This window comes from Glycine soja, chromosome 2 (assembly GCF_004193775.1).
Source record: "Glycine soja cultivar W05 chromosome 2, ASM419377v2, whole genome shotgun sequence".
Taxonomy (NCBI): Eukaryota; Viridiplantae; Streptophyta; class Magnoliopsida; order Fabales; family Fabaceae; genus Glycine; species Glycine soja.
Window position 1 is genome coordinate 39,505,861 of NC_041003.1, and position 16,013 is coordinate 39,521,873.

At 34.7% G+C, this 16,013-nt stretch overlaps 1 protein-coding gene and 1 pseudogene across 1 annotated transcript; one reads left to right on the plus strand and one right to left on the minus strand.

The window, feature by feature from the left end:
* Positions 1 to 828: 828 nt before the first annotated feature.
* On the minus strand, positions 829 to 3,687 carry LOC114376042. Its single transcript, XM_028333953.1, has 2 exons — positions 2,230 to 3,687; positions 829 to 1,770 (listed from the first exon to the last, which is right to left on the minus strand). The coding sequence occupies exons 1-2, from the start codon at positions 3,685 to 3,687 to the stop codon at positions 829 to 831; spliced, it is 2,400 nt and encodes a 799-aa protein (XP_028189754.1).
* A 6,773-nt stretch (positions 3,688 to 10,460) lies between these two features.
* Positions 10,461 to 11,292, plus strand: LOC114376051 (annotated as a pseudogene).
* The last annotated feature ends 4,721 nt before the right edge of the window (positions 11,293 to 16,013 follow it).

Here is a 16,013-nt window from a genome sequence, read left to right on the forward strand (position 1 = left end):
ACCAAATTTCCACAGGCATTAAATATACACAAAAGTAAACTCGTTACCAGTTGAGTGGACTTACCAAAATGTCATCCCATACAATAACTTTTAGAGTGTCGGGGACATCTTTCCAAGTAGCCTGAACAATAGGGATTTTCTCCCACGCCACTACCCCCAAGTAACTATGGAATTTTTCTTTATGCGGGCCAGATCCTCTACCAGTACTAGTGTTGACGTGGACAGTTGGTCGTGCTTGATATAAGCTTCGTGCAGTCAACCTTCGGAGCCTGGTAGTTTGTCTAGTCTTCCTTTTTGTGGTTGCACTAGGAGAATCTGGTGGTGGAGGGGATCTCGGGGGTGTTGTCATGGCTGCAATAAAAAAGAAAAATTAATTATGCCAACTTAATTGTCACAACATACAAGTATGAAATTGAAATTATAATGAAAGACAAATAATAGCAAATTGAAAATCACAATGGACAACATAAAGAAAATTTGGGTTATATACCACATTCAAGTAGCAATATTTTCCCATAAACCTTCATCATGATCGATCCGATTTGCAAATACATCATCCTCCTCATTTTCAGCATTTACCGAAGGCATTTCTGTGCAGAACGTCGGGATGTCGTTAACATCAAGGGTTGAAGCATCAATATCGGGAGGGATACCAGTTGTTTTACCCTGAAGAACCACTGACCATCTCGCGTCACTGGGATCTTCAACGTAAAACACCTTTCTTGCTTGTGCTGCCAGGATGAATGGCTCTTCCTTGTAACCAATCTTTTGAAGGTCAACCAAAGTAAAACCCATTTTGTCTTGTCGGACACCAGCATTTCCATTAACCTATTGGCACTTGAAAACAGGCACTCTAAATTCACCATAATCAAGCTCCCAGATTTCCTTAATTAGTCCATAATAAGGCATGGATGCTCGAATAGGATGATTATCTAATGCACTACTAAAGTGCTCCGAATGAGCATCAATCGTTACTCCACAGTTTTGTATAGTGCTGTTATCATCCTGGGATTTTGTGTAGAAAGAATAATTGTTGATATCATACCCCTTCCAAGTTAAGACATTGAGATTAGGCCCAACAACTAACAATGATAATGTCTTAGAAGCGTTGTCGCTAGCAAATATTGTTTTTCTAAACCAATTGACGAAACTCTTATTGTGCTCTTGCAACACACGCATCATATTCATGGTTGGGTGACAAGTTGTAACATATTCTTTGTGAGCATCTATGTATGGTATAACTTCAGCTGTGTTGTTTAGTACATATAAATGTGCTTGTGACAGTTGTTGGCGATCCATGGTTACAACATTGAATCCTCGTGTCCCCCTACCTTGGTGGCTAGACTCGTGACGGCTTAGAGGAAGACCCACAGGTGAAGCATTTTCAATGTAGTCAGAACAAAACTCAATAGTTTCTTCTGCCACGTACCTTTCAACAATGCTTGCTTCTGGCCGATATTGATTCTTGGTATAACTTTTCAATACCTTCATGTACCGCTCCACCGGATACATCCATCGCAGATACACGGGCCCGCAAAACCGTATTTCTCGAACCAGATGAACAACCAAGTGAACCATTATGTCAAAAAAGGCTGGTGGAAAATACATCTCCAACTGACAAATGATAATCGAAGCCTCATTTTCCAAATCATCCAACTGTTTCGGGTCGATGACTTTGCTACAGATGGCATTGAAGAAAAAACACAATCGAGTTATTGCAACCCTTACTTTGTCAGGCAATATACCACGAATGGCAACAGACAATAATTGCTGCATTAAAACATGACAATCATGCGACTTCAAACCAACCAACTTCATTTCAGTCACAGATACAAGGCTCTTGATATTTGAAGAGTATCCTTGTGGGACTTTAAGATTTTTCAAAGAATGACAAAAACTTTTTTTCTCAGACGTTGACATCGTATGACATGCTGGCGGTAAATATGTTCGAAGCCCTTTTGACACTAGATGCAACTGTTGACGTATGCCCATTTCTGCTAGATCTTGACGACATTTCAAACCATCTTTTGTCTTCCCTTTAATGTTAAGCAGTGTCCCAACCAAACTATCACAGACATTTTTCTCAACATGCATAACATCTAAACAATGTCTCACATGTAAATTGCACCAGTAAGGCAGATAAAAAAAGATGGACCTTTTCTTCCAAATTTTGTTTGCGGAGCCATCCTTTTTTTGTGTCTTCCCATAGATAACGGTAATGTTGTTCACCCGATCAAGAACTTCAACACCTGACAAAGGAATCGGTGCACTGTCAATCTCAGATGTCCCATTAAAGGCTTTCTTCATTCGCCTATATGGGTGAAAAGGTTTTAAAAATCTTCGGTGTCTTGTATACACTGTCTTTTTGCCATGCTTTATTTGGATGTAACTTGTGTCTTTCTCACATATGGGACATGCATGGTGGCCTTTCACACTATATCCACTCAAATTACCATATGCTGGAAAGTCATTAATGGTACAAAATATCAAGGCACGCAACTTGAAGGTCTCATGAGCATTCCCATCATACACATCAACCCCTTCTACCCACAATTTTCTGAGGTCTTCAATCAAGGGAGCAAGATACACATCAATGTCATTTCCTGGTTGTCTTGGACCAGCTATCATCATAGACATCATAATGTACTTCCGCTTGATGCACAACCAAGGAGGGAGGTTGTAGATTATTAGCAAAACAGGCCACGAACTATGATTGCAGCTTAAGTTTCCAAATGGATTCATTCCATCCGAAGCAAGACCAACCCTTAGGTTTCTGGGATCTTGGCTAAACTCTGGATACAGCTGATCAATTGTTTTCCATTGAGGAGAATCAGTAGGATGACGGAGCAATCCATCTTTGATCATGCCATCAGCATGCCATGTTAGATTTTTCGCGTCTTCTGCATTAGCAAACAATCGCTTAAACCTTGGTATTACTGGAAGATACCAACAAACTTTAGATGGACGATCTTTGTATGTGGTTGCATCTTCACCGCAATCGTTGGAATTCACTTTGTAGCGTGACACGCCACATGTAGGGCAGTTGCGCAGTTCAGCATACTCATGCCTATACAAGATACAATCGTTAGGGCAAGCATGTATTTTTTGGTATTCCATTCCAACAGGACATAATATCTTCTTTGCTTCGTAATGATTCTTCGGTAGCGTGTTATCTTCAGGAAGCATATTCTTCAATAACAACAGTAATTCGTTGAAGCTTTTGTCACTCCACCCAAATCTTACTTTCAAATTCACCAAAGCTAACACCCCTGACAACCGTGTATACTTAGTGCATTCGACATACAACGGTGTCTTTGAATCATTATCTAACTTTTCATAATATGGTGCATGTGTTTGCCTAAAACCCTCTTGTCCAAGATCGCGTAGCATGTCTTTTATATGATCACCAACTTCTTCATGAACTCCAACATTTCCAGGGGTTGATGACATTTCTGATAACTCACCATGCCATATCCATCTTGTATAAGTAGGACAGATACCATCACATATCAGATGTGTTCTAATGTCATCCAAAGATTGCCGTCGACCATTCAAACATTTCACACATGGACAGAAGTATACCCCATGAAAGTCTGGAGCATTTTGTTTGGCAAATTGCAAGAAATCTTCAACCCCATTCTCGTACTCTTCAGTTATGCGTGGTCTTTTCATCCAACTCCGATCCATATTTGGTGTACTGTCAAACGAGGTTCATTATCTGATATGCATGCGAACCTCTCTTTTTTATTGTAAAAAGGTGTGACCCTACCCCGTTTAGGAAGACAATTTTTTACTTCATTCAAACAAACAAGTTAAGGCGGTTATGTTAAATTGGACTAAATTTCGGCAGCATTTCGCTTTGGTCTCCAAGTACACGACATCAAAGCGGTGACATCAATTGACACCGCTCATGTATGCACCCAGAGAACAAAGCAAGATGCAGTGACCAAAATATAATAAAAAATAACACAACATACTTGACTTGTAAGTCAAAATGAAGTAAAAAAAAATTGTCTTCCCAAACTGTCCAAACGGACAATTCAAGATTCAATACAACAATTAATCCAAACTATCCGTATTAATCGTTGTATTGAAGCTCAAACGGGGAACTATGGCTCACTCAATGAGGTAGAATGTAATAATAAACAATACTTACATCAGGGGCAAAAATATAATAGTTAACCACAACAGTTTAAGAATGGCATACATACCTCCGAAGATGAGCAGTATGATAGTATTTGTTGCAGTAAGACTGAAGGAGCAAGTACTTTTTGCCAATCCGTAACAGTCGGTACCTACAAATTAAGAATAATTTCATATTTAATTGCACAACAACATTACAGTTGTGTAACAAAAAAAATTGAAACACACATACAACATATGGCTGTAAGGTAATTCAATAACACAAAAACATTAGTTCATTTTCAAGACTTCAGACTGACTTCTATTTGTCTTGGGAAATAAATTCAGTGCAGTCACATTTTCATGCATTCAATTTATTTTATATTTGTTCTAAATTTCAGTAGTTCAATTTTGAACAACTGAAATTTGGAATTCATTTTTTAAAATTATTTGGTCGAAATAAAATGAGTTATTCAATCTTCATTTGATAGTTCCAAGTTACTAAATGCATTGACAAGTGAATGCAGAGGATATGATCCTCTGCCTTAGTCTTTCAGTCAATGATAGGTATTCTCACACAACCTTCCAAGCTAATTTTTAGGGATTGAAGGAAACGGGGTGATGTAGAGCCTTAGTTGCTTCTAGTTTTAAGAGCTACATGTGAACTTACTCTAGAATAAGGTAAGGTCAGTGGCAGCTGCAGGGAATTATAAAATAGGTCCTTAAGTATGGTAGTATGGTGCAAGTCTTTCTGCAAGACATTTATTTGAGAGATGCTTTTGGGTAATTGGGAAAGGATGGCAGCTGCAAGGAATTATAAAATAGGTGCAGCACATTTTCAATCATTGTATTGGGTTCAGGTGGTCCCTAATATAATGGGTGCAGGACATTTGCTATCACAGTGGGTGTGGTTGGTGATGTATGTAGAGGCTTCGAGGAGAAAGTACTGGTTTATTGTGATGGGATAATTACCCAACTGCATGTGGAATTGTCCAGCAATCAGCTCCATAGGTCTGTTAAGCCTCCTATTTTTTCAAGTTTTGGAGACATAGCCTTGGCAATTGGAGAAAAGTTTTAGAAGTAGTTGTTGTATGCAATGCCTATGCTTTAGAGTGGTGCAGAACTCGCTGCGGATATATATGTTGCTGATGACAATATGACAGAATACACTAATTGTTTGACAAATGGAATTCCAGAGGCATACTCAAGGATCTTAGAAGGATTTAAAGGGTCCCCAAAGACCCAATTTCTAATGTCTTAAATATGCTCGTGACTTTGCCTTGGGAAATCCTTTTGAGGATGAAACGAAGCACAGAACCAAAAGTGAAGAAGAAAAAGAAATGAAATTTGTTTTATTTTTTAAACTAATAATAAATATAGTAATTGCCACTGTTCATAAATAAAAGCCGCTGAAATTTGAAATCAAATTAAATCTTTTAATATAATTTGAAGACCAAATTGATAACTAAGAAACAAAAAGCTAGCCTACAAATATATTTATTTATGAGCATTCATTTCTGAACATTCCCCTCGTTTTGAATCTGCTGCCTCTTAAAGGTTATTATTGGACATTTGAATGAAATTAATTTTGTCAAAATTTTGTTAAAGAGAGCTACCAGTTAAATTAGGAAACTTAACATAATATATTAATTTTTTGTAAAATTAGCCATGAGAGTTCAAAGATCTAAACGACAACTTTAAATATCCATCTTTATGAGTGAAATTTCTTCAAATCTTGAATAAATGAACAAAAGAAGTAGGCAATATAATCAGCTATAAAGAAAGGAACCAACCTCTATTCTTGGAATTGGATGACCGTGAGTTGTGATTTGTCTTTACTTGTCACTATTCCAAATGGTAAGCAATAAACTGAATGTGAGAAAAAAAGAGCAGCTTTAGGAAGAAAGCTGAAATATGTTGGCAAGCTAAACATGATTTAAGCATATGGATGATGTACTACTAGTCCGAAGAAGACCAAGATCAAGTTAAAAAGCAACAGAATACTGAGAGCATGACGAAAGAAACCAGAAAACATACTCGATCACAAATGATCCTCCCTGTTTGAGTGTTTGGAATGTAAAAATATCTTAAGTTTATCTTTTTTTAAATTATGTAAAAGCTAATTTAAAAAAAAAAAGATGATATGTGACCAACTCTGTAAAAGTCTTTCACTGCCTTTGCTTTTATGTTTGCTTGATACATGACAGTGAGATTGACAAGTTTGGTGGTAGAGGGAGATAATTTGATTCCTTTAATTTTTCAATTTAAGTTGCAGTTTGCATGTGAATTGTATATGTGAGAAAAATGGATTATAAAAGGTTGGCCTATCAAACTCAACCTAACAAAAGTGAATTGAAATTTGATTCCATTAGTTTAAAATTTAATAATAATTTTTTGGATCATAATAATATTAAACTTATGATTTTGTACCAAAAATGTCAGGCAGGTAAACTTCATAGAGTAGACCCAAATTGAAAAAGACATTATAGTTACAATGCATTGATCTAAAATTAATTTTAATTGAGTTGTTAAATGTCTAAAAAATATATAAAGGAATTATCTGAATCATAGCTCTCATACTGGAGGTTAGTTTTTCAAGTTGAATACTCGAGCGCAAATCTGATAAAATAAATTCAAGCCAAACTAATAAAATAAATTGAAAAGTTCAGTACTAATTTAGTGTAATTTATAAATAAAAAATAAATTTGTGAATCAATTAATTGCCACGGTAAGTCCCAATTATAGATAGATGATAAAGCTTAATAGTATGTCAGCTCATGCATCATTGGTATGAGTTTTCATGTCTTAATGGAAGCTTAATTATTTATTGACTGCAAAATATATTTCCAAACACATTTTTAATAGCATGTGACCAATTAAAAAAATTATATATATTTTAAAATAACTTACATGACTTGATTAGTCTCTCTCTATATATCTTTCATAATAAAATATGTTTGTTTTTTTATTTATAAAGATAAAAAAATGAGTCTATCAAAATTGTCCAATAAAATATAAGATTTCAGCTTAAATTTTTTAGTTCAAACTAAATGTAAAATTAAGGTTTTTTTAAATATTAATACTTTTTAAAAATATTAAAATTCAACTTAAAAATAGAGATAAAGGAAATAAATTGAAAGAAACAACAAGTTAAAAACACATCTAAATATATCCCCGTAGAATTTAAAAACTCCTAAAACACGGTTGATGAATAATAATCTTCTGGATTAGAAGCCTACCTTTTTTTTTTTTTAATAGAAGCCTACCTTTTAATACCTTATAAGCAATATTTGAATAATCTATTTTTATTATCATTTTTCTGGTTGGTTGACATGCTTCCAAAGAACCCAACAGTTAGTGTGGGAATTTATTGTGCTTGCTATGTCAAATAAGAGAACCAATAAAATGACTAATATCCAACTGAACCTAAGTTCAAACTAATTGAAGATAAGCTTTTTCATGGTTAAAAATTTTATTTTGAAGTAAACAATATTAATGGGACTTCTTGGTAAAATAGATTTAGAAAACACAGTCAACATTAACCCTTTAATGCCTAAATTATTTATATATAAAAAAAAAAACAAAAGAAACTCCTCCGCATAGTTGTATAAACTTCATCCTCAAAATGTTTTGATGCCTAATTTGACAGTTTAAACAGACAGACTAGATTGTACTCCTACAAGCATTACGAACCTTAAAAAGATATTCTCAAATTTTTAATTTAAGAAATTATTCAGCCCAATCAAAATAAAACTCCAGATATATTCATTTATAATATGGATAAAAATATCAACACAAACAATTAAATGACACAGGACAAAGCTTTAATCAACTTTAGGTGTTTATCACTTAAAATCTTCTAGGGATAGCTGGTCCGGAAGCAAAGCTAGTACTTCAGCCTACTCCACAGCAAGGCCCAAGCAAAAAACACGCAGACCATCCTAGATGACTGACTTTGCCAATTATTAGAATTTTCAATTAGAATGCGATTTACTTTTATCTGTTATCTGTATGGTTCTGCTTTATAGCCCGCTGGGAGCTTTGCCTTATAAAGGGAGCCTTTTCAGTTGTAAGAAGGTTATGAAATGAATGAAGTATTTTCTTTTTATTACCTAGTCTTAGATTAACCAAGTGTATATGAAATGAATGAAGTATTTTCTTTTTATTACCTAGTCTTAGATTAACCAAGTGTAGCCCTAGATTCTCTACGTGTCAGTGTCACTTTATTATGGTCCAACAACCAACACAAACAACTCTACTTACTAATACATGAAATATGAACAGTGAGAGGATGAAATATAAAATTTGCCAAAACCTATGCCAATGTTCCTTAGACCCGAGCACACATGCAGCTTATAGTCAGAGGCTACTAATATAGAGAGGCAACATTCACATATCATTTAATCTTCTCTCTAACTATTATCAGAAAAAGGTACAACTAAATTCAGCTTTAGGCATCCCAGGCTTATCAACCCACAAGCAGAATATCTTTTGCACAGTAAGGTGATAAATTTATCAACATATAATATGTTTATGTGGAAATACCTGGATTTTAGCTCCACGATATGTGATGACACCTGGGATGCAAGTTAAGGTGGTAAACTCATACGAAGCAACCTATAAACAAAAACAAGTAAAAACTTCAGAAAGTTCTTTAATGCAAACTAAACTTTAGATAATTTGGAAAATTATTATGCTACCCTCCACCCAAACCCAATACAAAGATAAAATCACCCTGCATGCACATTATAATTGATTACTTAATGAACATAATGCATAGCCTCTGTTGCATTATTAGAAAGAAAAAGCAGAGCACTCTAATCCTTCTTCAAATCATACAACAAAACTCAAACGTAACCATCAACAGAAAGCCCAAAATAAGTTAGGAAACAATCTTATACCAAAGTATATAAAAAATACACTAACTGAAAAGTGAAAAGACATGCATTTTGCTTAGCCAAATACACTGCATACCAGCTGATTAAGCACACACCCACAAAGCATTATCATAAATAATTGTTATTTTAATTTTTAATATAATATTAATTATTTTTTCTTTATATTTCTTATAATATTAATGATATAGGTAACAAAAATTAAAAATAAATTAATGATGATAAGGTTAATTTTATAAAATTGATATTTTTTTCATCTATTTATTAATTTTTCTTTAAAATGTATAAAACAATCTAAGATAACAGTTATGTGAGTCAAATAATTAATATACAGTAATGTTTTTCTACACATTTCCATACTTCAACAGCCAACAATTTAATTATTATCTATCATTCAATCCTCTTTAGCTTCTTTTACCTTTTCATCTCAAATTCTACAATAGTAAATTAAATTTTGTTCATTCTCTTATATTTCCAATCCTTTCATATTATAGTCTGATCCTTGTGAAGCATTGAGAAAATTATAAAAATAGTTAGCCTCATTTTTTTATTATTTTTATTTATAACCAAAACTCTTGATTTATTTTCTCTACTTTTGTCAAGTTTATATATTTTATGTTCTCCATTATATCCCAAAATTTTGCTAAAAGTCCGGTCCTTTAAAGGTTTGGATCGATTGTCCCTCATTTACAACTTTTCCTATTTCATTTCTAGCCTTTTGATAACTTACTCTATTTTCAGTATTATTGCAATCATGCAGGACCTTAAAATACACTCTTTTTTATTCTTATACTTCCCACTTCTTAACACATATATTCATAATATGGCAATAGTATGCTATTGAAAAAGATTACTTATCTTTCCAGCCATTTGTAAGAATTACAATAGAATAGGTGCAAACTTTTATATACGCCTTCCAGTAATTTCTACATTTTACCGGGGAATGAAGTGACATTTGTGCCACCACAATGGGTCTTACAAATAGTATATTAAGTCTCACAACACAAGCAACAGACTCACCATCTTGACTCGCAAGCTAGCTATTTCAAAACTAAGTACTACTACTATATCAACAAAAAATCATTACTAGCGTGATACTTCTACTGTTTCATTATTCTTAAAAGGTAAATTTCTTGTTTCCATGCTTGTCATTGGCATCTTAAATAATATCTTATTATGTGTAATCTTTCTTTGTTAATGCACTGTGTTGGAACCTCATGGTAATAGAGTAGAAAAAATTGACAAGATTGCTATGCTATCATGACAGAGTATTCTATCACCTAAGGCAGTAGTTCCCTATGCAAATAACCTATCCATGGATAAAAATTTGCATGCCTTTAGTAGGGTCATAACTCATAATGCATAAAACAAGGACTAGTAATATTTCTCATTGCTGTGTGACTAGGCTACATAAATTTACAGCTTCAAGTTTGGATATTGATCAGGAAAATGAGCTGGTATGGAGGAGATTGGATGTGTGGTGTTTGCGAGCACATAAATTTCAAGAAGAGGGAAACATGCCAGAGTTGTAGATACCCCAAGTATGGGGGAACTGACCCTTCAACCTACAGATACAACAAGACTGAAGCATTAGCAGGGGATTGGTTCTGCAACTGTGGAGCTCATAACTATGTCAGTAGATCAAGCTGCTATAGATGTGGTGCAATAAAAGATTATTACTGTTCAGGATATGGCACAAAATCTGGAGAATATGGATCTTACACTTTTCCCCTAGGATGAAAGAATGGAGACTGGCTTTGCCCAAGGTTAGTTCATATTACCATCACTTTTTCACTACTCCAAATAGTATCATTCATTCTTACCCTACATTATTTATCATCACATTATCAGCTGCCTCACACTTCAATATAGAGAGCCTGCATTTAATTTGAGACTACAAATACTGACTACATGTCACCAACATACATTCCAAACTATCATAAAATGTGAGCAATGTAATTTAATAACATGAGAGAATTTGGACAAAAGGTGCCTATTTGAGATGGAGAATTAGGGCCATGCCAGTAAATACACAGTACCGATGTTGGCCAACATGAAAGAGTTCAGTTATTTTTGTTGCACACAAGAAAAAAAAAAAAGAAATATGATACAAATGCTTGTATCCTAATTAATTAGTTTCTTCCTAATTCAAAGTATTTCACCTTATTTTCCCTTTTTCTTATGTAACAGAATCGGCTGTGGAGTACATAATTATGCTAGCAGGACAGAGTGCTTCAAATGCAAAGTGCCAAGGGATTTTGGTGAGAAAGTTTAACTTCTGACGTTTCAACTGTTCTTTGTTGAAAATATTGTATAGATGCTTATTCTTTTTTTTAAAAAAAATACTATTTAACCTCAATTCCAATGATACATTTATTTTTTCTGTTTCTGGTGGTGCAGAATGAGAAGAAATTTCAGAAGACCTGGAAGATGAAGAATGCTTATAGCCTTCATATATTTTAAAAATCAAGGTAATCCTATCCCTATTATCCACAAATGCAAATATTACATAATTATTAGAATCCAGAAACTAGTTCAAATAAAAAGGCACATAAAAGCTGATTATTACAATGTGATACCTGCAGTCAAGAAAAAAATATCGGGTTCCTTTAAAAAAAATAGACACTCAAAATTAAAGAAAATAAAAAACTTCAACCCCATCAACATTTTAGCTGGAACCATCCACAAAATTAAAGAGACCCAGTTTCGTTGCTGGAACCAGTAAAGTTGTTAACCCTTGCTAACTCCATATGTTAGTTTGTCGTGCCCATGGAAATACCCACAACATGCATAAGTTTTAGTCAAATATTTTAGCTGGTTGAGAAGGTAATGAAATTGATGAAAAGCACGAGAACATACCTTGAAGTAACAGTCCCAAAAGGAAAAGCATCAGTGTCCTTGATATGTCTTTCTTTGTGGCTTTTCCTCTTCTTTGTGGCGTTGGGAGACACTGTGTGATGGGGGTTTTGTTTCCAAGAGATTGCGGTTGAAGGAGAGGGCGGCGTAAGAATGAAACGGCGGCGTAAGACTGCGGTTGAAGGAGAGGGTGACCACGGATGAGAGAGCGGAGTAAGAACGAAAGAACCTTCGTGGGCTAGGTTAAAAAGTAAAAACATATACAAAGACGGTCTTTCGTAAAAACGTCGTTGTCTTACTTTCTGATAATTACAAAATTGCCACCGAAGGACATTCTAAGACGGTCGTCTATAACCGCCTTAGAATGTACGACGTTAAAGATAAAAATTTTCTCTTTTATTACAAAATTGCCACCGCTTCATATTCTAAGACGATTTTAAACAACCGCCTTAGAACACGCGTCTTAAAAAATGAATTTTGTAGTAGTGTCATTTCTGGCCACAAAGAGGAGGTCACAACAACAGAAATTAAGTCATCAATTAGGGTCGGAATTGGAGGTGAAACTTCTGCCAATGAGACTAAAAATCATTTTGACCTCAACAAAGTGTCTGATGGTGTTGAAGAATGTATGTTGGATTTGAATAAATTGCCCGCAGAATGGATGGACTTTGGATTTGAGAGTGAAGAATTGAATAAAGGAATTAACGAGATGATGAAGATTTACTTAGGATCATTATATTATTAGTTGTAATTTGGAAATTGGTGCTAAAAAATGCATGAGAAAAAAATCATTTTTATTTGTCACAATAAATGTTTTAGTGTGGTGATTGCAGTATTAATACTAGGATTAGTTCTTAGCCACTAGGAGAGAATTCGTGTTGCTGTTACTGCAGAGTTGCCGCTATTGCAGAGTTGCCGCTACTGTATTTCATTTACATTTCATTTACCCTTCATTTCATTTGTAACTGAATAACTAACTTTCCCTTTTTCATTTTCCATTCTGTATATAAACCATACTTACTGGAAAATAAAGCTTAAGCCGTCTTTGATCATTCCATAAGTTATTTTTCGTTTTCTTCTCTCTCGATCTCTTTCTCTCTCTCGATACAGCTTCTTTTATTCATTCATTTCAATTTCTGTTATGGTATCAGAGCTCTTCACCATTGAAGAGCTCTGCTGCGCACTCGAAGATATCGTTTCAACCTGCTTTCGTCTCTGTTTCGATTTTTGTTTTGATTCATCTCCATTGTTATAGTCATGAGTGAGAGAGATTCACAAACACCTGGTGTGGATAGCTTTCTTTACTTGCATCTAAGCAAAAATCCAGCGGTATCACTTGTTTCACCAGTTCTTGATTCTTCGAACTATCATTCATGGAGCAGATCAATGATGACTGCTCTGAGTGCAAAGAATAAGCTTGAATTCATCGATGGAGGTGCACCAGAACCGCTAAAGGCTGATCGAACTTATGGAGCATGGAGGCGCTACAACAACATGATGGTTTCATGGATCGTTCATTCAGTATCCATGACTATTAGGCAAAGTATTTTGTGGATGGATAAGGCAGAGGAAATATGGAAAGACCTAAAATCCAGATATGTGCAGAGTGATCTTCTTAGGATCTCTGATCTCTAGCAAGAGACAGCTTCAATTAGGTAAGGTAACCTTTCAGTTATAGAGTATTTCACGAAATTGCACATAATTTGGGATTGTAACATCCCATTTTTTCATAAATAAATTTAAGAATTTTTTAGTAAAAATAATAAAAATAAATAAATAGAGTAAATAATAGGTCGTAAATGCCCCTAGCTATAAATAGTAACATGCTAGGTTTTTCAAACAGACTCCTCAGCCTCTCATTTTCGTTTTTCCCCTTCTCCTCTCAAAACCCTTTCTTTTTCCCGCAGCCCACAAAACCTGTCTCAGAAAAACGATGATCTCGAACACATTCACCGTTGGATCGTCGTGACATTTGAGCACCACGTTCGCAACCCAATTTCGAGCATTCTCACCGTTGGAAATTGCAAAATAATGTATGAGCTTAGAGGAAAACTCTTCGCATTGTAGCTTTTTATTTTCCCGTAGAAACCCAAAACTGTCTCGGTAAAACTACGATCCCGGTTTTGTTAACCGTTGGATTTTCATGAAATTTGGATATGTTGCTCAAAATTAAATTTCGCACACTCTCACCGTTGGGATTTGCGAGATAATATTCATGGTAGGAGAAAAAGGAATTTCATGAAGACAGTACAAGCGGAGGCTTCAATCTCTTCTCCGTCTCTCTGACGTTCGAGAATTCTATCGGAGCAGTCGGAGGAAAAACTTGAGGAATCTCAGGGAACCGCTATAGATGCCGCTATCATTGTCGGAAGACACGTGAGTCCTCTTAGAGGTAAGGGATGAGTTATTCACAATTGGGAACTAGTGAGAACATGTGTAGGGATCCTTAGAGATATCAATTGGAATGGGTTTTTGAGTGTTTTTGCAATTTCATTTTATCCTTATAATTATTACAGTGAATTATATATGTTTGACAGATCAATTGTTGTGAAATTGATATGTTATTATCTGGAGCGTGAACCCTATAAATTGAGTACTTTTTCTAATTAATATGAATTGATAAAATAAAGTAAGGAGAAATTTAGGGAGAGATATTGATTTTGTATTTTCTCTTTTTCTTGTTGTTTAGGTTTTTATATATAAATTAAAAAATTAATATCATAATTGAAACTGACCAAAGTGTTCATATAATTATTTAGAATTTGTGCATTGAAAGCTTACTTTGAAATTTGTGATTTAATATGATGTATGCTAGTTTATATATATAGAGGTAGTTATTTATATTAATAATTTATGTAAATAATATTGTAGAGTGTTATAGTATGATTCCAAAAATTATTAAGTGTTGGAGTTTGAGAATATTATGGTTAAATTTTATGAACATGTGTATGTTGTACCTTATGAATATCATTGGGAATGTTATGAGATGGTTGATGTGATGTTATGAGATGTTAAAGTGTGGACATGATATTCGATTGTGAATAAGTGGATGTGTTAACATTTGATGTTACATTAATTATATCGTGAGCTATGAATTATACAATAACCCGACCAGTGTTTATGTGCAGTATTAAAGAGAAAGTGTAGGTTCCTAGTTAGGAACCAGTGTTAAATTGTAGCTCAATTGTGTTAAACATGTTTGAAACATGAGTGTGAGGTCGTGGTATTTTATAATTCATGAGCAGTGCTTATAAATGAAATATGTGATGAATTGTGGAATGATATGTTGCCTTGAGATTATAATATTGTTATTGAGATTGAGTAAAAGTGTAAAGTAGAACAGGTGTTGAATTGTGAGATATGTGAAAACATGTGATGGTGGATTGTGACATTATGAGATGTGAAATTGTGAATGAGTTTTGGTTGTGAGTAAGTGTGTGATTAACTCTTGATGTGACATTATTTGTGTTGTAAGCTGTGAATTGTACAATAACCCGACCAGTGTTATCTTGAGAAAAGTATAAATGCGCAGTGTTAAAGAGAAAGTGTAGGTTTCCTATTTAGGAACCAGTGCTAAATTGTAGCGCAATATGTTGTACGTGCTTAAGACACGAGTGTGAGGTCGTAGGTATTGTATAATTCACTAGCAGTGTCTGTGTGCTAAAATGATTTTAGGGGTTGGACCTAAATCAGGAGGGAGAGGCCCTGACGGACTCTTCGGAGTGTAGGCCTTGGGGGTCACCGGGTTTGAGTGCTCCTTTAAGCCTATGCTGATCCCATATGGTTGGAGCATTCTCGCAAAATATCGTGACCCTGACTGGTCTCCTTATGATCTTACTTAGTGAGAGTGACCTGACAAACCCATTGTGTGGTGTGTCTTGTTATGTACTCCTAAGCGCCCCAGGGTGGTTTTTCACTGACATGGTACCACATTGCATATAGGCTTGAGTCTTAGCATAACTGTCTCATGCGCTTGCTAATTGTTTATTATGAAATTGATGTGTTATTATGTCTTGATCAGAGAATGTGATTTTTGTGTAATGTGATTGATGATTGAAAAGTGTGATTGATGGATGAAAAGTGAACTTTGAATGACAAAGTGGTGGAATTACGTGAATTACGTGTAAGTAAATTTTATTT

Coding starts and splice junctions, on each gene's coding strand:
- LOC114376042 (XM_028333953.1), bottom strand. CDS start 3,687: ATGGATCGGAGTTGGATGAAAAGACCACGCATAACTGAAGAGTACGAG. Junction 1,771..2,229: donor GTGTTGAAGTTCTTGATCGG/GTGAACAACATT, acceptor GTTTTAATGCAG/CAATTATTGTCTGTTGCCAT.